Below are 25,270 nucleotides of genomic sequence, written 5' to 3' on the forward strand. Positions count from 1 at the left end.
TAAGAAAATAGGGAGTTCCCATCGTGGTGCAGTGGTTAACGAATCCGATTAGGAACCATAAGGTTTCAGGTTCGATCCCTGGCCTTGGTCAGTGGGTTAAGGATTCGGCGTTGCCGTGAGCTATGGTGTAGGTCGCAGATTTGGCTTGGATCCCGCATTGCTGTGGCTCTGGCATAGGCTGGCAGCTACAGCTCCTATTAGACCCCTAGCCTGGGAACCTCCATATGCCACGGGAAGTGGCCTTAGAAAAGATTAAAAAAAAAAAAAGAAGAAGAAGAAGAAGAAGAAAACAGAAGAATACCTATGACCAAGGTATCAGCAATAAATATTTAGGACACAGAAAACAATAACCATAAAATAAAAGATTGCTAAATTAGATTTCATCAAAATTAAAAATGTCTGCTCATCAAAACATGCCTTTAAGAAACTAAAGACAAAAATTTGTACTAGGAGAAAATATCAGCAGAACATTTATGACAAAAAATAATGAGAATCAGATTTCTCACTGTCAGAACAGAATTACAAAATAAGGTAGAGGGTAAGACTAAAATGAAACGTGAATTGTTAGACTGGAATTGGAGGCATCAGCAAGAAGATGGTTTTAAATATATACACAGATGACAGAGAGATGAATGAATGATAGATTGAGGTTTGAGCTCTGCCCTCTGACATCACACTACACTAGCAATGAGCACACCTGACATCCAGATTGACTTCTCCATACATTTTCCTCTGGCAAATCAGCTAATTCCAACTGGACTGGGCAGGTGATAGTATGAGACTAAAATATCTTCTGATATGCTAGAAAATAAGAAAATGCTCAAAGAATGATGGGGACAAACGGAACAAGGCTAGAGAGATGGTCTCCTACTGACCAAAATCTGGGATACCCTGAGCATCAAAACAAGTAACGGATCAGAACTAACTGAATAAAATAAAAAGTCCTTATGGTAGAAATACATGAAGAAAGAAATAGATGAAGGGAAAGGCTAAGTCTTTCTTACAATAGAAGGCTAACTAAAATATAGACAGAATGATACAATTAGAAAATCATCAAAACAAACCAATATTAGTGAGTAAAAGTTTGATGAGAAACAGGGTTACTTCATTAACTCAAAGTATATCCCCACACATCACTTACTAATTACAAAGGGAAAAACAGTGAATTTATCGTGGCCAAATCTGGTAGATACCATGTTACTAATAAGGTGATCAAAATTACATCACCAATGCAGGAATGAACTATCGACATGTATCACCTGATTAAGATGCACTGAGAAGAACAAATCTCTGTTGGGGCACTCCTATCTGCAAACTCTTCCCTCCTGTGGGAATACCAGAGAAACCTATTTTTGGTAGAATTGAGGGACGTTCTATAGGCCCATCCTCTTAAAAAATGTCAAGGTCAAAACACACACAAACACACACAAACATACACACACCCACCACCAAAGGCTGAGGAACTGTTCCAAATTAAAGGACACTAAAGAGGTATGAAAACTAAATAGTCTGGATCTCTGGATCCAGGATGAGGGGGGAAAAAAATCCATAAAGAACATTAAGGAGGCAACTGACACAATTTGTATATGGACTGTATTCAATTTGTATATGGACTGTACTATTTTATTGCTAGTAAATGTTTTGATTCAATCACTGTACAGCAGTTATGTAAGAGGAATGCCTAAAGAAAAAGGTCAAGTTATCAGTACAAATAATGTTCGTGTAAACTGGGTGTCTATCAGTTAGTAAGGACATCTTTCTTCTGGAACCTACATGAAAAAGAAGCACATGCCAGCCATCTGCCACTATCCAGCATTTGCTGCAGGAGTGATGATAATTATACCTGTGCCCATCCTGGATAAAAAATAGCTATGCAACTGATTGCTCCCCAAGCTCCAAGTTAACTGCAAAATCAGAAAGCTTAGGAGTGAAAGTTTGAGTCTTTACTTTCCCTCTCAAAACAAAACACAGTAAGGATAGATGATATGACCCAATAGGATGTTTCCTCCTGAAAATCTGAAGAATAGGGAAGTGGGTGAGGGTACAGATGAAGGGTTGGCAAACTGGGGCTTATGCGCCACATCTAACCTGCAGCCTATTTTTGTACAACCTGTGAATTAAGATTAGTTTTTATAGGGATTGTAAATTGGTGCAACCACTGTGGGAAACAGTATGGAAATTCCTCAGAAAACTAAAAATAGAAGTACCACTTGATCCAGCAATCCAATCCCACTCCTGGGCATCTATCCAGAGAAAACCATGACTTGCAAAGACACACATACTCCGATGCTCATTGCAGCACTATTTGCAATAGCCAAGACACGGAAACAACCTAAATGACCACCGACAGAGGATTGGATCAAGAAGATGTGGTACATATACACAATGGAATATTACTCAGCCATTAAAAGGAATGAAATAAAGGCATTTTCAGCAACGTGGATGGACCTAGAAATTATCATGCTAAGTCAGTCAGACAATGAGACACCAACATCAAATGCTATCACTGACTTGTGGAATCTGAAAAAAGCACACAATGGACTTCTTTACAGAACAGATACTGACTCACGGACTTTGAAAAACTTATGGTTTCCAAAGGAGACAAGATGGGGCGTGGGGGGATGCTCTGGGGGTGTGGGATGGAAATCCTATAAAACTGGATTATGATGAACATTGTATAACTATTAATGTAATAAATTCATTGAGTGATAAAAAAAAGATTAGTTTTTATATTTTAAAATGGTTGTGTACAGAAAGGAGCCCTGGAGTTCCCGTCATGGCTCAGCAGTTAACAAACCTGACTAGCATCCATGAGTACGCGGGTTTGATCCCTGGCCTCACTCAGTGGGCTAAGGATCCTGCGATGCCGTGAGCTGTGGGGTAGGTCGCAGACGCAGCTCAGATCCCGAACTGCTGTGGCTCTGGCATAGGCCAAGATCATTATTCTTAGAAGAAGGGTAGTTACCTGGCCCAAATTGGCCCAAACATATTATTACCCTGTCTTGCCAAAATGAACTCTGACCCAAGGAGGGCCAGTCCTATCCTCAGGATTTTTCAAGGAGGACATAAAAAGGAACTAGGGGAGTTCCCGTCGTGGCGCAGTGGTTAACGAATCCGACTAGGAACCATGAGGTTGCGGGTTCGGTCCCTGCCCCTGCTCAGTGGGTTAACGATCCGGCATTGCCGTGAGCTGTGGTGTAGGTTGCAGACATGGCTCGGATCCCGCGTTGCTGTGGCTCTGGCGTAGGCCGGTGGCAACAGCTCCGATTCGACCCCTAGCCTGGGAACCTCCATATGCCGCGGGAGCGGCCCAAAGAAATAGCAAAAAGACAAAAAAAAAAAAAAAAAAAAAAAATAAAAAGGAACTAGCCTCAAATCTGTTCAAATAAATATTCTAACAAATATGACAAGATTTTGTGTGTGTGTGTGGTGAGAGAAGATTATTAAAAAATCATGAAGTATTTTAAATATTCCAAAAATTATGGAGACTATAACATTTATATACCCAAGTACTATCTTCATCAAATTCTAAAATCTTGTCACATTTATTTCCGACATTTTCTTTTTTAACAAAACAAAGTATTACAGATAGAGTGTAAGCCTCCCTATATGCATATTCTAATCCTATTTCTACCCTACAGCCCCTCACAGGTAATCTCAAATGTATTTATCATTTTTGAGTATGTTTTTACACTCTTACACTTTATACATGTATCCATATACACACAAAAGCTAAGGCACTGCTTTACATGCTTTCAAACTACATAAATGGTATCATATTGATCCCTACTATGCTTTTTTCACTCATTAGGTTTTTGAGAGAATCATGCTTTAGTTTGTTGTTTCTCACTGCTACTTGCTCTTCCACTGTGTGGTACTATCCCACTTAGTCTCCTTTCCTGTCAATGAACATTTAAGTTGCGTCTAGATTGCTATTATGGCCAATGCTATAACAAATAACCTTATAACTTCATCCTTGTGCAGGCCAGCATTTCTCTAAGGTATATACTTGGGATTCAAAAGCTGAGTGGAAGACCATGTTCATCCTCACTTTTACCCCCTATTGTCAAATTGCTCTTTAAGGTGCTTTGCAACTTTCATCCGTCACTAGCAGTGCATCAGTTCCTGTTGCTCCTCTACTTTGCCACAATTATTACGGTCAAAATGCTTCATTTTTGCATCTGATGAATGTGAATACACCTTAAATGATTATTAATGAGTATCTTTTCATATACCGATGACTATTCCGATGTTTTTTAAAAGTTTTACTGAAGTATAGTTGATTCACAACGTTGCAATAATTTCTGTTGTACAACAAAGTGATTTAGACCATTCTGGTTCTTTATTCTGTGAATTGCTGGTTCACAGTCTCTATCCATCTGTCTATCAGATTATTTTCTTTTTCTATTGATCTATAAACATATTCTAGATATTACTCTTCGCCAGTTATAGGCAATGAAAACCCTTCCCTTGTCTTTGGCTTGTAATAATTTGTTAATGGTATCTTTTATGATACAGAACTTTAAAACTTTAATGCATCAAAATTTATGAATCTGGGCATACCCTTCGTGGCTCAGAGGCTAAGGAACCCAACTAGGATCCATGAGGATGTGCGTTTCATCTCTGGCTTTGCTCAGTGGGTTAAGGATCTGGCATTGCCATGAGCTGTGATGTAGGTCGCAGATGCAGCTTGGATCTGGCGTTGCTGTGGCTGTGGTGTAGGCCGGCAGTTACAGCTCTGATTCAGCCCCTAGCCTGGAAACCTTCATACGCCATGGGTGAGGCCCTAAAAAGCAAGATAGATAGATAGATAGATAAAAAATAAAATTTCTGAGTCTTTTGTCAGTTTTTAATGTCATTCAAAATATCCTTCACAATGTCATATAATAAATATTAATATTTTCCTATATTTCTTTATAAGTTTTATACTTTGCTTTTTCCATTTAGGTTTTTAATCTAAATTTTAAAAATATGCATTTGTGTTCTGAGGTGGGAATTAATTTTTTCCATATAGATGATCAATTGTCCAAGCAACATTTATTAACTAATCCATTCTTTCTCCTTTAATATATAGGACACCACAAGTTTCCATTACATACCGATACATTTCTGGACTCTATTCTGTTCCACTAGTCTGTTTGCCTTAGTCTAGTCCAAAATCTCATTTTTACTTATTGTAGCTTTCTATTAATTTTTGTTATCTAGCTGGTAGACCAATCATTTTATCTTAACTTCTTAAAACTGTCTTAGTTATTTTTGGCCCTTTAATGTTTCATTTGAATTTTAGAATCATCTCAGGTTTCACAAAAAATTCTGCTGAGATTTTCATTGGAACGGCATTGAATTTATAGAAATCTGAGAGTGAGTTTTAATAGTTTTAAACAAATAAAATGGAAAGATATAGTAAAAAGCCTAGCAGGAAACACTAAGTAGGTGATTTTTCCTTTATAAATTACAAAGCATGTAATTACTTTTTTTCAAAGCAAATTTTTTTTTTTTTAAATATGGAAAGCTTTGTATGTTCTAAACTATCCTGTAGGGCCACATCGGTCAGCCCAGTTTTCCATTTAACAATAGGTTATACAAATAGGAATTCCTACTCAGTTTCCACAGCTTAGGAAAAAAGAAAACCCAACAGAGTACAATTAATAGTGGGGAATGCTGACAATATTAAAACATCTTTATCCTTTCTGAGCTGCTTTTGTGCACTACAGGTATCAGAGCTAAAATCACTGGAAAGCAGTCCCTCAGTTTCTATTTCAGCTATTTAAATGTTTTCCTGTCATGCTCCCAGCCCTCAGAACAGACTTCTCTTTTTGTGTCTAATCTCCATTTTGACTGCTGATTCAATGACGTCTTATCAGAGATCAGTTTGGATGCAGATTGTTCCTAATGGGAAATACCTTCTTTAGGCTTCTCCCTTCCTCCACAGATGGAAGCAGCTGACTTTCTGCTGCCCCCTTCTGGTTTCTGGCTGCTGGAAGCTGAGCAATATGGGTATATTACAGGAACCCTTCCTTTTTAGGGTCAGATAACTTTCCAAAAAATGTGATGTTCCTTCCATCTGGGTGTTTAACTTTTATGGTTCATAAGCATCTATTTCTTCCTATCCCTGAGCCATGATAATCTTTGTAATGTGGGAGTGAAGATACTTGGGGTCTATTAGTCTTAGAAACTTAAACTGGAGTCAAAATACATTTTCCCTAAGGAGAGCAGTACAGGGAAGAAACAGTCCTTGTTCTCCAAGATGTTACAACCTAGTATAACCAATACTAGAGCTAAATTTATTGAATACCAATTTTCTTTATCCCAAGATTGTGCTATCCCAAGATTGTGCTAAGGACCTTATAATGTACTAATTTCTTTAAGTCTCATAAGTATCCTAAATCATGGGCACTATTTTACTCCCCATTTTATGGATGAGGAAACGGAGGAACAGGGAATATAAGTAACTGAATCAATAGATGGCTGTATTCAAATTTAGACAGATGGCTCCAGAGGCCATGCTCTTATCTACCATACGATATTGTTTCTCAAGTAAAGAAAAATAGTAAACACATATTTTTGATGAGTCAAAACACAAAACTACATAAGCACCCCTGCATAGGTAAAAGAAAATTCTATAGAAGGGGGTCAGAGAAATCATATTTAAGTGGTGAAAATCAGGGGACGTTTATGGATGTAGCAGAATTTGGGACAGGCCTTAAAAGACAGGCTGTATTCCACTGGAGAAGGAGACTGGGAGGGGAGGGACGGGAAGACCAGGGGCAAAGATAATTTAACACAGTGCAGTGCACAGAGACCAGCAGTCCATTTAAAAGCCTTGCGTAAGTGTGCCATACGTGTTAACTGCTACTACCTGTTATTAAGTCAGCAAATGGAGAATTTTAATAATCTATATATACAAGATCCACAAACTTCTCTCTTTAACAAATACAATAGAGACTAATGACCGATTTGACTTTCCCCTCCTGGTACCATTCAACACTGAGCCACGAAACAGTGTGTAAGAAATACAGTGTTCATATATTTTAATGGCCTGAAGTTGGAAGGCCTGGTTTTAAGTCCCAGCCTTGTCCATCACTAAGAAACTGGTGATACATGTGTCTTAAAATCACAGGTATTAAAAAGAACAGAAGAGACCTCAAAATATAAACTTCTGCCTGGTAAAAATAAACAAACATAACTAGAAATTTGTCAAGAAAATGATGCAGCCAAGACCATTCAAAAGAATTCACATCAAATACTTCTCTCCAATGTCTTTTTGCCTGGACACATGGCATGTGGAAATACTCAGGAATTTGTCATTGGCCTAAAAACTCATGATGCTATCGAAACTTCTGTTCTCAAAAATCTCTTCTTGAAACATATGTTTATCTACTTATCTCTTCCTTAAATACTGATCCTTAAAAGATCTCTTACTTATCTTCAAATCAAACATCCTCACATACAAAACTCCATTAGAGTCTCTTTGTTTGATAAATATAAGGCAGAATAGTCAGATATGCTTTCTCTCTAGCCATGGCTATAATTCCTTGTACTTAATTATGACTTTACACTTTTGAAAATAACCAGTAAAAAGATTTTTGGATCAAAGGACTCTATAATGTGGAAAAACAACATGGGATCTATCTTTTTTCAGGAAACTACAGTTCTTAGGCTTAATCCACAAAACATTCTGCAGCTATTGGAACAGATCAACTTTAGCCCTCTCCTTCTAAATCCCATGAATATGTAAGGCATCAAAAATAGGTGTTTTGTGGGCCTTTCAGGGAAAGATGATAGGAAAATGTCAAATATCTATGGCACAGACACTAGTTCCCTAGAAAATAAGAGTGAATACTCTACTCTCACACCAAAAAATTTGCTAAAGATAGTAAATGAAGGCTGTCACCCAAATCCAGAAGAGACTAAGAGATCCTCTATCCTTTTTGTTGTTGAATTTTACACTTGTTAATTGTTCTTTTGATATTCAAGGTGAAGGTGGCTAAACTTGAATTCCACCATTTAGATAAAAAATGCTCTGAGTGAGAAATTGAACAAAAACCAAAACCTCATGTTTTCAAAGTTTGAGGCGTGTGGTGATGAAGTCTAGCTTCTCTTCTCTATTAGTGAGACTGAAAGACAGATTTCACTATGTAAGATGTCTTGGGAGGTATTTAAGATCATTTACTCATCTAGGAAGCTCATGTCCAGATTGTTCATTAATTGGTTCCAAGTTACAGATCAAAGGGGGAACTAAATTGGTCCTAAAATCCAGGTTGCTTAACTGTTTCTTCTCATCCTAATTCCTTCAAGGTTTTAGTACTTTTTTTCTTTTTTCATGATTATGTATTTTTCACTGTTGAGTCTGTTTCTGCTACCTTCTTTTCTGGGTTTAATTTTATGCCACTTTGTCACCAGGTATTTAAGTATTTGTTGAGTTTGTATCTTCTAGCTTATTACCTAGACTTCTCTCAGGGAAAAGAACAGGCACAAAGAGACACACAGGTCTAGCCGATGAGCCGGAGAACTTGGAAGTTAGGCCTTCATTCACAACTAGAACTTGGACATGTCACAGGGCTTTAAGGAAACTGCTTAGTCTTCTCAGGCCTCTGAGATTTCAAAGACTCTGAAAGTGAGCAGGACTTCAGAGATCACCTAGCCTAAGAGTTCCCAGCTGGTGCCAGGATACCAGGTAAACCCTCATGTAGGTATGTTTTGGCAGCTGTTCTTTCTCCAAAGGTCTATGGCCAGAAAGGAACTGGCTACAGAGGGGTACAAATGTGGTCAGCAGGCACGAGATGTGATGCCAGAAACCTAGAAATATGTATGTGTACAATGAACAGGCAAAATAAAAACCTATTCCCTTGCTGTCTTCTAAATCGGTCTCCAATTCAATACTACTATTAAAGGACTAGTCATTTCCTCATTAGCTGAGGTTCAATTTTCAGTTCATTTTTGACTCTCTTTGTTTTCTATCTTTATATTAAACCTGGCACTAATCCTGTGGATTGATTTTTTTTTTCCCCTCCTATGTGGAAAATACTTCTCTTCATTTCCACTGTCAACTATAATAGGACAGGTCTTTTATCACCTTAGGTATAGACAATAAATTTCTAACACTTAGCTCTTTCAATCTAAAACTGACTGTTATTAATCTTTCTGAAATACTTTTATGATATATATTTCTCAAGAATTTGACAAATAACAATCTTAAGGGTCTTTTAAAAAATATTTCTTTGATTAACTAACACACGCAAGTCTTGATAGATATAATTTTGTAATGGATATGCTTTCACATGTATGTGAGTGTATCAGGAACTGCAAGAGGTGAAATTTCTGGGCCAAGGGTACATGCATTCATAATTTTGATAGATGTTACCCAAGTCCCCTCTATAGAAGTTGTGCCAGTCCGCCTATCTGCCGGCAATGTATGATGCTGTCAGCATTCGATTCCCTCTATAATCTGCCTACCTTATTCCCCACTACTCCCTAGTAGACCCCTGTCGATCCTCATAAAGTCAGTTCTCACCCAACTCTATTAACCCCACCTATACTGCTCGCTGCATTTTGAACACTTGCTCTTGTTTCTGTACTCATCCAAACTTCAAGGCTCAAGCTCTGCCTCTTTAATGAACACTTGCTGTTAATGAAGTTAACCCCTTTTGCAGCCTGCCCAAAGCATGTTTTCTCTGAAACACATGTTCTGTTATATAGTCAATTTACTGATTTATTATATCCTAGATTTCTGTCAATTTTGAATTGTTCCAGATATCCAGTTATCCCCAGCCGATCTGTAATATTTTGGATTGTAGTAATTCATACCCTTCCTTTGAATACACTATAGTTCTGGCAAATTATAAAAAATACTTCTCTTAAATATTCTCCTGGCTCCAGAACCTCCCAAATAAACAGAACTGAGAATCACTGATCTTACAGACATGAAATCTGAAATTCTGTCAAGGGCGGTTTAAATTTGCCTTCAATGGAAAAAAGATGATTACTTTCTCAAAGTCAATCTTCCTTTATATCCCTTAAAATCTTCCCTCTTACCATCTTATTTCTAGATATATATATATACTAGGCATTTAGTATGTATTTCTGGAATTGGTCTTGCTCCTAATTTCTCTATATTAATAATCCATGTATGCATGTATGTATGTACATACCTATGTAGACACATTCAGTGATTCTAAAATTGATATGGAATGCAAAGGACCTAGACTGGGTAAAACACCTTTGAAAAAGAAGCACCCAGTTGGAAGACGTACACTATCTGATTTTAAGACTTACTACAAAGCCACAGTCGTAAAGACAGTGTAGTACTGGCATCAAGTCAGGCAATGAGATCAACAGAACAAAACAGTTCATAAATAGACTCATACATAAACACCTGATTTTTGACAAAGATTCAAAGGTGGAGTTCCCGTCATGGCACAGTGGTTAACGAATCCGACTAGGAACCATGAGGTTGCGGGTTCGGTCCCTGGCCTTGCTCAGTGGGTTAACGATCCGGCGTTGCTGTGAGCTGTGGTGTAGGTTGCAGACGCGGCTCGGATCCTGCGTTGCTGTGGCTCTGGCGTAGGCCGGTGGCTACAGCTCCGATTCAACCCCTAGCCTGGGAACCTCCACATGCCGCGGGAGCGGCCCAAGAAATAGCAACAACAACAACAATATATAACAACAACAACAACAACAACAACAACAAAAAAGATTCAAAGGTAATTCAGTGCAGAGAGAATAGTCTTTTCAACAAATGGTGCTGACAGGAATAGGTATTCTTATGCCAAAAAGTCAGCTTGGACTCCTACCTCATATCATCTAAAATAAATAAATAAATAACTCAAAGTAGATTCCAGACCTGTGAAACCTGAAACGATAAAACCTAAAATAAAACATAGAAACAGACTCAAAGATTTCAAAACTGAACTTAAGTTTACCAAAAGCAAAACATGAGGGGGGGGGAGTGGGAAAGGGATAAATTAGGGGGTTGGGATTGATATATAAACAGTACTACATATAAAATAGATGGGTAACAAGAACCTATTGTATAGCACAGGGAAACTTACTCAATACTGTGTAATAACCTAACGGAAAAGAATCTGAAAAGAAATGGTATATGTATACGTATTACTGATTTACTTTGTTGTACACCTGAAATTAACACAACTTTGTAAGTCAACTATATTCCAATAAAATTAAGACATAAAAAAAAAAACATAAGAGAAACATCTTTGTGGTGTTGGGTTAAGCAAAGATTCCTTAGTTGACACCAATACATAATTCATGAAAGAAAAAATTAACTGGACTTACATCCAAAGTAAAAACTGCTCTTTAAAAAACTGTTAAATGAATAAAAAAATAAAGTACGAGGAACAAATTCTCAAAACTCAGTAATAAGAAAACAAACAACTTGGCAAAAGAAAAAGGGGCAAAAGATTTGAAGAGAAACTTCACCAAGGAGTCACATGGATGGCAGATAAGTCTATGACAAGGTGCACAACTAATAAGTTACTAGGCAAATACAAATTAAAACCACTAAGAGTGAGTTATCATTTAATGCATGTTAGGATGGCCAAGTCTATTAGCAAAAACATGGAGGAAAATGGTATAACCACTTTGGATTATGTACACCTACCAGAAAGAGGCTCCAGCCATTCCACTCCTAGATATCTACCCAAAGAAATGACAGCATACATCTCTAAGAAGCCTTGTGCAGATGTCCACAGCAGCATGGACTGCTCTGGACTCCAAGGATAAAGGCCTCTGGGGGACCCATTCATTACACCAGAGGAATAAGACAGTAACTATCTAAGGTATGAGATCACTCTGGGCAAGCTGGGTGGAAAGTTAGAACCAAAGCCAAGAAAACATCCTCGAAGGAAAATTACCCCTACACCCTTCCTATGATCAGGCTCCAGGCTGAAAGAACAAGACCCGTGGGGAGAGAAGCGCAAAGTCAGAAGGAGTGGGGCCTCGTCAGGTCTTTGGCAAGGCATGGAAGATGTTCCTGACAAACTGCTATCTTCTCAGGCAGAGCCACTAACAACAACTCTCTCCCAGAACTGTGGGATTAGCAAAGAAGAACTAGATAAAGCACCTGACAATATTAAACTATCACAGAGTTTCCAAAAAACGCTCTAAGAGTCATTTACTACCCCTTGGGCTCTTTACTTTTTCCTTAATAATGTTCAAACATAACGAGACTTGGCAGTGTGCTAACAGAAAACTTTAAAATTTCCTTTTAGTTCTATAAAATACAAACAATCCATACGTCCTCAAAGACAAACTACTACTGTTTAAACTCATGAACAGTGTTCCCTCCTAATAAACACCCACCTTGCCTTTTTCCTACAGGCAGAAATGGATTCTCACAACATAGGCCTGGGCAGTGCCCTCGCCCTCTAAGGAACCATAGGGATATTTTTGCTTATTGAAAAATGAAGCTATTTTGGTCCTTCCTTTTTCAGGCTGGCTGCCAATCCAGGACCTGGAGACGTGCAGGCTGCCATCTGCCTCACCCCAGCTGTTCCTGACCCGCCATCCGTCTCCAACTGGGGACGCCTGGTATCTGCCAGGTCCGTTAAGTCAAGGATGAAAGACGTCTGTGGCCAAGGTACAGCGTGGACCAGTGTGTTGGCAGCACACAGCCTGCCACACAACCTTGACTTCCTGTCATTAATGGGTGGCTCTGCATGCTCCATGACAACACAGAGGGCTGTATTCTGAGAAAAAGACTTTCCTATGGAGTTCTGCAACAATCTGTCTAACTGTATGACAATTGTGCAGTATTCCTCACATTTCCCCTAAAAACCCAAAGGCCCATATAAAGAATATGTGATATACCTAACAAATCTCTATCACTTATTCCTCAGAAATGACCATCTCGGCTGCAGATTAAATTATCAGTTCAGACTAATGACATTCTGCTAGTAAAAGGAGCAACTTTAATTTCATGCATCTCTAAACTGCCATAGTCCCAAAATGATTTGAAAGTCTAAATAAGCCTTTAAAAATGCAATCTGCAAGCATCCTCACTGAAGAGATGGATATCTCAGAGAAAGAAGGAATTTTTATGGCCTGAGTTTGCATTCTATTAATGTAATCAAATACGAATAGAGCCATTGTTAAAGCATGTTATAAACCATGAAAATAAGAGCTTTTACTGCTGTCACAATTTCACTGATAACCTGCAGTTTTATCTCTTAAGAGGGGACACAGAGCCTGCCTCAGGGCTCACATGTCTACATGTGGGCAGCACCAACCTGCAGAGTCCTGAGCTCAAAACTACTGACTAGATGGCCCAGGAAAGAGATGCGCGAAACAAAATGAGAAAGGAAAATTCTAGATAAATTCACTATAAAATAACATTGACCTCAAGCTGACAGATCCCAAGAGGAGATCTCTTGTGGAGAAAAAAGATCATGTTCTCAGAAAACAAACAACTCATGGACTATGAGAAAAGAAATTCGAAGATTTCCTCTTATCCCTTAATTTTAATTTTCTCCTGCTTCACCATGCTCTATACTCTCGTCTCCATGAAATCCCTGCTGTCTCAGTTTTCTCCCAAGTAAACTGTAGCCCAATCTGAAAAGCTTATTGACAGTATCTTGCACCGGGAAAGCACCACCTTGGTCTTTCTAGCACTGTCCCACTGTGCATGTGCCTTCACTGTGGTTTCCCATCTCCGCCCAGGGCAGGCAGTGGCTTACACTCTCTATGCTGGGTGTACTCGGTGAATCTCCATGTGTCAACAAAGCAAAGATGCAAATTGGATTCTTTTATTACTATTTTTTCCTTTTATGGCTGCATCCATGGCATATGGAAGTTCCTGCGCCAGGGGTCGAATTGGAACTGCAGCTACCATCCTACGCCATGGTCACAGCAATGCCAGATCCGAGCCACATCTGCCACCTATGCTGCAGCTTGCAGCAACATCAGATCCTTAACCCACTGAGTGAGGCCAGGAATCAAACCTGCGTCCTCATGGATACTAGTAGGGTTCTTAACCTGCTGAGCCACAACAGGAACTCCTGCAAATCAGATTCTTAGGAACAGAATAAATTTATAGTAAGGCAAAAGTAGGAAGTCTTTACTACAAAAGCCTATGACATGGCATGTGGGTAGGAGGCAAAGATTAATCCTATGCCCAAGGAAAAAAAATAGTTTGCTCAATTCTTTTTAAAATGAACATGGGGTGTATAAAACTCCTTAACAAACCTAAAGCATGAGTTGGTAGTCAGCTTCTCCTCTCACCAATCACTGAGCCGCCTCTTCCTCTCCGCTGCCACTGGCTGTACTGCTCTCTCACCTTTTCCCTCCTTGCCGCGACACCTCTGCTGCTACTGTGGGGGGCACACTGTGACTTTTCCCCTTGCCAACCAGGGGGTGGGGTGATGATGCCAAAATCGAGCAGAAGTGCTCTTGCCCAAAGCCCTCCCAGCACTGGTCTCCGGATGGACAGCAGCTCAGGGCCTGTTCAGATCTCACTTTTCACCAAACCTTTTCCTGCTGCGGTGGGGAGAATGAGACTGGCCGTACCTGTGTTCATTCGGATAACAGAACACGCATCAACCATATGCTTGGCCCACTCTATAAGGTCTAACCTAAAACAAGAGAAGAGAGCCTTCTTTGTAAGAAGAAAAGCAAAGAACTAGAAAACTTGAAAAGGCCTGGAGGAAGAAGCAGCAATAAGCCTAAACAAAAGGCCTTCATGGTGAGATTCACAGTTTTTTGGTTTTTTTTTTTTTGCTTTTTAGGGCTGTACCTGTGGCATATGGAACTTCCCAGGCTCGGGGTAGAACTGGATCTATAGCTGCCGGCCTATACCACAGCCACAGCAAAGCCAGATCTGAGCCAAGTCTGGGACCTACACCACAGCTCACAGCAACGCCGGATCCCGACCCACTGAGGCAGGTCAGGGATCGAACCTGCATCCTCACGGATGCTAGTCGGATTTGTTTCCGCTGCACCACAACGGGAACTCCCATAACATTATTTTATGACAGGAACTCTGGCAGTCTGATGACACTGTCTCGAATAATGCTTTACACGCACAGGATTACAAAGGAAATCAATTATAGTGAAACAAAATGATCAAAACTTTAAAAAAATCCTTGAGATATAGTAATACATGCTTCTTTACTAATGCAAGAAATAACACTAGCTAGCAGTAGTTTAATTATAAACCTAATTTCTAAGGAGTGATGAATATAATTTGTCAAGGTATCTGCAACAAATGCAATGAGACATAAAAAAAAATCAATGATCTTTACTGGTGAGAAAGACATAGACACTGCTAATACTGTACTGGGATCTATTGCCTATATTCGTAACTGCAGGCAATCCTAAATACTATTGAGAGGTTAATGAAAATAAAAACAATTTTATTTTTATCTAAATTCACAAACCCCTCTGAATTCTCTCTGTAGACCTGATACTTGAAGCAGCTGGAGAGAGTTCTTTGTGGCTCAGTGGTAACGAACCTGACTAGCATCCATGAGGACGTGGGTTCAATCCCTGGCCTCGCTTGGTGGGTTAAGGATCCGGTGTTGCTGTGAGCTTTGGTGCAGGCCCAAAGCTCGGATGCCCACGTGGCTGTGGCTGTGGCATAGGCCAGCAGCTGCAGCTCTGATTCGACCCCTAGCCTGGGAACTGCCATGTGCCGCAGGTGCAGCCCTAAAAAGACAAAATAAATAAATAAAAATAAAATAAAATAAAGCAGGTGGAGACACAGATCTTCTGGTTGAAAGAGAAGCAGAGGGCTGGTGGTGGCACTGCCTGGCCTCTCCCTCACTGCCTATTCCTCCCCACCCACCCGCCAGACACCCCTGTAAGGGCTTCTTGGAAGAGTTTGCAGATGACTCATGAAGAGATTTATTATTCAGCCTGCAGCAAATCTCTCTGCAATAGCATGGCTGTGCCTATTTTCCTAACCTCTCAGCTATAATGATAATAGTTTATAAAGTCTCTGGCTTAAGTCCTTCTTATCTTGCTTGACTTTTCATATATTTTACTTTTTACTTTTTTATTCTCTCATTTTAATCATGTTTTATTTTGTTACAGCCCAACAGTTCTTATCAGGCTTTCTTTTTTTGTTTGTTAGCTTTCATATTTTATTTTATTTCAATTTAGCCTTTTTACTATTTTAATCATTGTTACTCCTGGAATAACAATTACTAGGTTTTTAAATATATTTTTTATTGTCAACCTATATATTTCCTGGTATTAATTGCCTTAATCACCTTCAGTTCACAGTATTCTTTTGTTTAAAGCATCATCTCCCTTTCCTCAGTGTTCCATTTTTTATCTGTATGTGACAGGGCACAAGCTGATCAAAAGGTTGTGGCCCCCAGAGAAGAGCCCATAGCCCAAACAGGAGTTGGTTGGATATTTGTTCTCCCTGATGCTATCTAAAAGCAGTCTCTCTAATGCTCCCAAAAAGATCCCTGGGGTGCTTTAATGTTGACATTCCTAAAATTTAAAATCTGCTTGCTTTAGGAAGTTCAAAGGCTGAGATTCTCTCCTGGGATGGTAGGATGCTAACAAGCTGGCATGTGCTGGAAGCACCCCAAACTGCTCGAACTGGGAACCCCCTACTTGTGCACCTGATTCAGTGTCAGATGCTAAATCAGCCCTCCACTGATCACTCCAAGTTTCTAAACTTTTGTGGCTCTTACGAGGCCTTTAAGTAATCACTGGAGAGATTTGATCACTAGAAGATGAGAGGATACACTCAGCCTGCAGGCTGGGGCAGGGAAAGATCTGTGCCAGTGACAGAAGTGGCGATCAGAAGTCCTGTAGTGGGCCTTCCCCTCCAAGACAGTACTGCCTGGGGAATGAGAAATCCTGCAGGTGGGCCAGCAGGAAGCTGTTACTTGTAGGATTAAGAAATTGCTTCTATAAAGAAAGATCCCAAATTGACAACTTAACCCTCCACCTAAATGAATTAGAAAAAGAAGAACAAAAAAGTCCTAAAGTCAGCAGAAGGAAGGAAATTATAAAGATCAAAGAAGAAATCAATAAAATAGAGACTCAAAAAACAATAGAGAAAAATAATAAAACCAAGAGCTGGTTCTTTGAAAAGAGAAACAAAATTGACAAACCCCTGGCCAGACTCACTAAAAAGAGGAGGGAAAGAACCCAAATAACCAAAATTATAAATGAAAAAGGAGAAATCACAACGGATACAGCAGAAATACAAAAAACCATAAGAGAATACTATGAACAACTATATGGCAACAAGTTTGACAATCTGGAAGAAATGGACAATTTTCTAGAATCTTACAGCCTGCCAAAACTGAATCAAGTAGAAACAGACCAACTGAACAGACCAATCACTAGAAATGAAATTGAAGAGGTCATAAAATCACTCCCTACAAATAAAAGTCCAGGGCCAGATGGCTTCACAGGTGAATTCTATCAAACACATAAAGAGGAATTGGTGCCCATCCTCCTTAAACTCTTTCAAAAGGTTGAAGAAGAAGGAATACTCCCAAAGACATTCTATGAGGCCACCATCACCCTCATTCCAAAACCAGACAGAGATACCACCAAAAAAGAAAACTATCACCCAATATCATTGATGAATATAGATGCAAAAATTCTCAACAAAATCTTAGCCAACCGAATCCAACAACATACCAAAAAAATTATACACCATGACCAGGTTGGGTTCATCCCAGGTTCACAAGGATGGTTCAACATACGCAAATCAATCAGCATCATACACCACATTAACAAAAAAAAAGGCAAAAATCATATGATCATCTCAATAGATGGAGAAAAAGCATTTGACAAAGTTCAACATCCATTCATGATCAAGACCCTCGCCAAAGTGGGTATAGAGGGAACATTCCTGAATATCATCAAAGCCATTTATGATAAACCCACAGCAAATATAATACTCAATGGGGAAAAACTGAAAGCCTTCTCACTCAAATCTGGAACAAGACAGGGATGCCCATTCTCACCACTGCTCTTCAACATAGTTTTGGAAGTCCTAGCCACAGCAATTAGACAAACAAAAGAAATAAAAGGCATCCATATAGGAAGAGAAGAGATCAAACTGTCACTGTATGCAGATGACATGATACTATACATAGAAAACCCTAAGGACTCAACCCAAAAACTACCTGAACTGATTAATAAATTCAGCAAAGTAGCAGGATATAAGATGAACATTCAGAAGTCAGTTGCATTTCTGTATACCAGCAATGAAACATTAGAAAAGGAATACAAAAATACGATACCTTTTAAAATTGTACCTCACAAAATCAACCTCGGAATACACCTGACCAAGGAGGTAAAGGACCTATATGCCGAGAACTATAAAACTTTAATCAAAGAAATCAAAGAAGATGTAAAGAAATGGAAAGATATTCCATGTTCCTGGACTGGGAAAATCAATATTGTAAAAATGGCCATACTACCCAAAGCAATCTACAGATTCAATGCAATCCCTATCAAATTACCCATGACATTTTTCACAGAACTAGAACAAACAATCCAAACATTTATATGGAACAAAAGACCCAGAATCGCCAAAGCAATCCTGAGAAACAAAAACCAAGCAGGAGGCATAGCTCTCCCAGACTTCAAGAAATACTACAAAACCACAGTCATCAAAACAGTGTGGTACTGGTATCAAAACAGACAGACAGACCAATGGAACAGAATAGAGAATCCGGAAATAAACCCTGACACCTATGGTCAATTCATCTTTGACAAGGGAGGCAAGAACATAAAATGGGAAAAAGAAAGTCTATTCAGCAAGCATTGCTGGGAAACCTGGACAGCAACATGCAAAGCAATGAAACTAGAACACACCCTCACACCATGCACAAAAATAAACTCCAAATGGCTGAAAGACTTAAATATACGACAGGACACCATCAAACTCCTAGAAGAAAACATAGGCAAAACACTCTCTGACATCAACATCATGAATATTTTCTCAGATCAGTCTCCCAAAGCAATAGAAATTAGAGCAAAAATAAACCCATGGGACCTCATCAAACTGAAAAGCTTTTGCACAGCAAAGGAAACCCAAAAGAAAACAAAAAGACAACTTACAGAATGGGAGAAAACAGTTTCAAATGATGCAACCGACAAGGGCTTAATCTCTAGAATATATAAACAACTTATACAACCCAACAGCAAAAAGCCAATCAATCAATGGAAAAATGGGCAAAAGACCTGAATAGACATTTCTCCAAAGAAGATATACAGATGGCCAACAAACACATGAAAAAATGCTCAACATCACTGACTATAAGAGAAATGCAAATCAAAACTACCATGAGATACCACCTCACACCAGTCAGAATGGCCATCATTAATAAATCCACAAATAACAAGTGCTAGAGGGGCTGTGGAGAAAAGGGAACCCTCCTGCACTGTTGGTGGGAATGTCAACTGGTACAGCCACTATGGAGAATAGTTTGGAGATACCTTAGAAATCTATACATAGAACTTCCATATGACCCTGCAATCCCACTCTTGGGCATCTATCCGGACAAAACTCTACTTAAAAGAGACACATGCACCCGCATGTTCAGTGCAGCACTATTCACAATAGCCAGGACATGGAAACAACCCAAATGTCCATCGACAGATGATTGGATTCAGAAGAGGTGGTATATATACACAATGGAATACTACTCAGCCGTAAAAAAAGAATGACATAATGCCATTTGCAGCAACATGGATGGAACTAGAGAATCTCATACTGAGTGAAATGAGCCAGAAAGACAAAGACAAATACCATATGATATCACTTATAACTGGAATCTAAGATCCAGCACAAATGAACATCTCCTCAGAAAAGAAAATCATGGACTTGGAGAAGAGACTTGTGGCTGCCTGATGGGAGGGGGAGGGAGTGGGAGGGATCGGGAGCTTGGGCTTATCAGACACAACTTAGAATAGATTTACAAGGAGATCCTGCTGAATAGCATTGAGAACTTTGTCTAGATACTCATGTTGTAACAGAAGAAAGGGTGGGGGAAAAATGTAATTGTAATGTATACATGTAAGGATAACCTGACCCCCTTGCTGTACAGTGGGAAAATAAAAAAAATTATAAAAAAAAAAAAAAGAAATTGCTTCTATATTTCCGCATCCTTGACCTGTAATTCTAAGTTTACTCTGAGATGTCCATCAAGTCAACCCATGTTAGGAAATGTCAGGCATTAAAACAGCGTATGCTCAATTCCTAACTGGTAGAAATCTCACAGCCCTTGGTGTCCTCAGGATTAACATTCCTGATTTCATTTCAGAGTTCATAACCGCAACCTGTCATTTTACTGAGGCTATACGTTTTGCATATCCTCTAAGGCTAGAAGGTAGGAGTTGATACTTAGCTGATTAGTGAACACTGACCAACGTTCACTATCTACACCTAACGCAGCTTTACGGCATTGTACCTCGTCTCACACACATACAATAGCAATCTCATCAAGTCATAAAAATGTTTCTTTAAAAGAAAAAATAAGCTGAGAAAAAGAGAGCTAATTTTCTTGGCAAGAGAAGGGAGGAGAAATAAGAGAAGTAAAAAGAGTGATAAGTCATGATTAGAACACTAGTTCTATTAAGCAAAGGATAGGATGTCAAATTAAAAAATGGCTCAGACTTAAGATAACGAGAGTCTTCTATACGATCTATAGAAAAACAGGAAATAAAGATTTTATGAAACTTTCAGTAAGACTCCAACCCTCACAAAACTGGACATGATATGAAGAATTAATAATCACGAAAGGTCTTCAGGTTGGACTTAGATTTCTCAGTTAAACTTTAATGTAGGGAGACAGGCACAGTGTCAAACTTATTATCACCAAAGGCTCAGCACCTTGGACAAAGCCTGGGCACACAATAAGTGCTCAGTAAATAGATGTTGAATGGTGACTTGTTGAAATCAATTATATGCTACAGAGGTCCATGTAAATTTGGAACTTATTTCTTCTAAGACCATAGTACTGTGTCCTGAAAGATAGAATTCTAAAAAAGTAGTTTCTATTTATAAATTAGAACTATTTCCTGCATTTTTGCCATGAACAAAGCCAAGGGTATGAGAACTGGGCAGATGCCAGCCCAAATACACCTTTCACTATAAGCAAAAAAAACAAAAAACAAAAATCCTAACAAAGGAGCCCTCCAGTGCCAAAGAACCACTAAAGGAGGGCAGGGCTTGCTCTCATCAAGGGACCCATTTATGTTCATCCTAATGAAGGGCACGAGGGCACTTGCAATTACAATTTCAGACACTGTTATTTTAGATTTTTTTTTTTTTTTTTTTGCTTTTTAGGGCAGCACCTGCGGCATATGGAAGTTAGGGGTCGAAACAGAACTATAGCTGCCGGCCTACACCACAGCCACAGCAACGCAGGAACCAAGCCACGTCTGAGACCTGCACCTCATCTCACTGTAACACCAGATCTTTAAACCACTGAGCGGGGTCAGGGATCAAATCTGCATCCTTATGCATACTAGTTGGGTTTGTTTCCACTAAGCCACAATGGGAACTCCAAATTTATGTTTAAAATAAAAAATTTTTATTTTAAAGTGTGGAATCTCATCCACTTGAGATTTATATTTAAACAAAAATAACCAACAAAATGGTAGACTCTACCCAATTCAGAAAGAAAAAGAAGTCTCAATACTAGTAAAATCACATAAAGGAAAATTAGGTAAGTCTTCACTAATATTAAGAAAGTTTTTAAAAATGTACCCGGATGGAAATAACTGAAAACTCTTGATCAAAACAAAGTAAGATCAAATGGGAAATTCTAATGGAATGCTTTCTGGAAACATTTTAAATTTCAATCTGAGTCTATTTTTGTAGTGTAGTAATTGGAACAAGTCATAAATCAGATTTTTAAAATCACAATGAAGAATCACAATAAAAATTAGCTGTAAGGTATCATTTTGACAAACATTTGAGATATGAAAAATCAACTATAAGAATAAATCACTTGATGAGTCCTTTCTTTAATGAGCTTTTAGCTTATCCAGTTTTTGCTGCTATAGATGGTGCAGTACGGAACATGCTCCTCTGTACACAGGGGTGGGTGTATCTGTAGTTCAGGGGAGTGGGATTGGTCCTAGTTGTGAGAAAGAATGAAGTAAATGTGGTAACGTAGAAGAAGTTTTCAAATATGGTGTCATTTGAAAATACGTATTGAACAGTGCTCAAAGAGTCTATTTCCAGCTAAATAGAAGAGACAAATCTATATATTATTTTTCACTTATCAGACTAATAAAAATCCAAAAGTGTGAAAATATCTCTGTTGGCCATGCTGTAGAAACAGGCCTTTCTCACGGCTGGTGGGAATGTAAACTGGTGAAATCTCAATGGAAAGCAATCTGGCAACAGCTATTGAAATTACAAATGTAGATACTCATGAGAACTATGTACAAAACTACCTACGTACCAGATTATTAATCATCGCATTGTGTATCATACAAAAAGAGAGCACAAACAACCTAAAGGTCCCACAACAGGGAACTGGTTTAAATAATATATTCATACTATGGAATATGATGCAGTTATGAAAAATGAGGAAGCTCTCTATACACTGATGGAGAAAGATCTCCAAAGCACAAACGTAAAAAGCAAGGCACTGAACATTATACTTAACATGTGAAACAAGAGACTATACAGTCAAATGAAATGGAAAGCTTACTTGTAAAGATAATACTCCGCGTGGTCTATATCTTCTCGAGATGCAATGTTGTCCACAAACTAAAAGAAAAAGAAACCTTTGTTTGAATACAAATTATGTCCTTTATTGAGACTAATTCACACAATGACCTTAAAAACAAAACACCACTTTATTGGAACAGTGTTCTTGGATGTGCGGCTCCATCCTTGAAACCCCTTATGTTAATGCAAACAAAGAATCTACAATGGCCTCTTTTTGGATATGCAGAACAACCTTGGTCAGGAAACCTGTTTGAAAACTAAACGTGAACCATGCTCAGAACAAGAGAGAGCTCCTCCTACTAATCAGTCACAAATATGTTCCTTTATTTTTAAATCCTGATATCATCTCTGTTCTAAGCTCCAAGTACATAGGGACACATTTGAAAGGATGAAGACTCCAATGGCTGAAAAAAATTAGCCCCAAGAGAGGAAAGTCTTATAACCATTTTTTTTCTACTCTGATTTGGTTCTGCTATGGACTAGTCAACCTGTGATTCTTCTATCAAGTCTGCCTTGAATCCCAAGTCTGAGTGTGCTCCTTAACTCTAAACCAAAGAAACAGAAAAAACTCTTCCAAGGATGAATTCCACTCTAAAGTAGAGAATGAGAGGCAAAAAGGATGAAGTAGGAAAAACGGCATGTCACGGAGTTCCCCAGTGGCTCAGCAGGTTAAGGACACGGCATTGTCACTGCTGTGGCCCTAGTTACACCTGTGGTGCGGGATCGATCTCGGACCCAGGACCATCCTCATGACACAGTTGAGGCCAAACAAAACAAAAGAAAAACCTTGTGAAGAGGGGGAGGAGAGTAAAGAGGGGGAGATTTAAGGATCTTCCTCTTTTTAGGACTTAACGAATTTGGGGCCAAAATCTCATTGAGGGGCAGATAAAATATGGTTCAAACACAAGACCTGAGGTTGAGGACTAGTCCTCCTGACGGTTTGCTGTGTGGCATAAACAGAGGGCACAGCCTCTCTGGAACTTAATTGCTCCATCCACATAAACAGAATAAAAGCACTTGCACTGCAAAGTATGAGGCTCCAATGAGAAAATGTACAAAAAGCTCTTTAAACTCTGAAGTGCTGCCTAAAGAAACACCAGGCATTATGGCATACAGATTTTATCCATCATGTAAGGGATGAGCCAGAGGCCTTTCAGTTCCCCTCCAATATGAAAATGATAAATCTAAAATTTAGGGTATGATCTAAACAGTTTCCCTACTAAAAGGAACATATCAAGGAGCAGAAAGGACTCAGACTAAAAAGGACGATGATTCCTGTATTTGTCCTCATCTAGATTAAACAGTATCTTGAATTTTATGATGCCGTTAATTTCTACAAAGAGCTTTCATAACTAAGATCTCAATTCAGCAACACTTCAGCTCTGTGAGTGAGATATTATTGTCTCCATGCTGAATATAAGGAAGTTGAGAAGGACTTAGGTACCCAGCGTTACAAAGTGAATTCATGAAAACAAGATCAGATCTTTCTGAGGGAGGCAACAGAAAACCGCTTCAACGTCACAGAGATCTGAGCTTGCAGCCCGGTTTTCCCACTTACGAACTGTATGAGCCTGGGAAAGTCATCAATCATTCTGAGTCTTATATGCAAAATGGAGAAATAATGCTTATTATCTCATATGGCCACTATGAGAAGGGTGAGACAAAGTATGTTAAGAAACTAGTAAAATAGCTGGCAAAGAAGGTGATCAGTAATGGTTAATATCAATTCCTATTCCTGATGCCTAGTCTAATATTATTCTCCCATCCACTGCTCTGTAGCAGTTTAACATTAACATTAAAATCCATTATTTTATAGATTTTCTCAACTACCAAAATTACTTCCAATATTAATAAGTGAATACTATCACTCTGAAGAGGCCACAAACTTAAAAAAAAAAAAAAATCATGGTATCATATCAAATCCTGGAAAAATTAAGATAAGGGAGACACACAACAGTGATCACTGACATTGGACTCTGGTCAATTTATTACCTTTATTTATCAAAGAAATTTGCTATTTAATCATAAAATATCTGCTAGTAACTACAAAAACAAACTATACGCAGGAAAAATATTTCCCATGATAGTCTTATGTACAGCCTCATCTATACATAGAGCTTTGCTTGCTTGCTTTCTCCTTCTTCCTTGAAAAAATATATATCTAAGTTTTCTTACCCGTGATATTGTTAAAGAACTAACAGGCAACTTTCTCTCATATGTTTTATCCATTAAAGATGCTAGATCCGCTGTGAAGAAAAAAAAGAGAATCTTGTTAAATATACAAATTTCTTTAGAAAAATCTAACAGCTACAAATCCTGCCAGATGGCTGTCAACATTATAAAGTCAATACTAAAACAGATGCTCTTTCTTGCTCTTTTTAGAAATTATTTTTGTATAAATTAACGAGGATAGAGAAATATTAGTATATTAGTATAATTTTTAAAAAGTATTAACTGGAGAAAGGATTATTTTTAAAATCCTAGCATAGACAGAGCTTTTAAAAAAAGGATCAATAAAATATCTCTGGAAGGAGACACAAGAAAGTATTATTATTGACAGACTCCAGGGAAAGGAATTAGATGGTA

General features: G+C 38.6%; 1 protein-coding gene across 2 annotated transcripts in view; it reads right to left on the minus strand.

The window, feature by feature from the left end:
* MRPS27 (mitochondrial ribosomal protein S27) overlaps nt 1–25,270 on the minus strand; it is a 133,508-nt gene that overhangs the window by 51,390 nt on the left and 56,848 nt on the right. Inside the window, exons 3-5 of one of the 2 annotated variants that reach the window (XM_021076729.1) lie at nt 24,860–24,930; nt 22,665–22,723; nt 6,007–6,017 (exon numbers count right to left, since the gene is read on the minus strand). In XM_021076729.1, the coding sequence (XP_020932388.1) occupies nt 6,007–6,017; nt 22,665–22,723; nt 24,860–24,930 (141 nt within the window). The remainder of the gene's footprint in view (nt 1–6,006; nt 6,018–22,664; nt 22,724–24,859; nt 24,931–25,270) is intronic. The other variant, XM_021076728.1, reaches the window with a different exon arrangement.

The sequence above is a fragment of the Sus scrofa genome, chromosome 16, assembly GCF_000003025.6.
Source record: "Sus scrofa isolate TJ Tabasco breed Duroc chromosome 16, Sscrofa11.1, whole genome shotgun sequence".
In the NCBI taxonomy this organism is placed as follows: Eukaryota; Metazoa; Chordata; class Mammalia; order Artiodactyla; family Suidae; genus Sus; species Sus scrofa.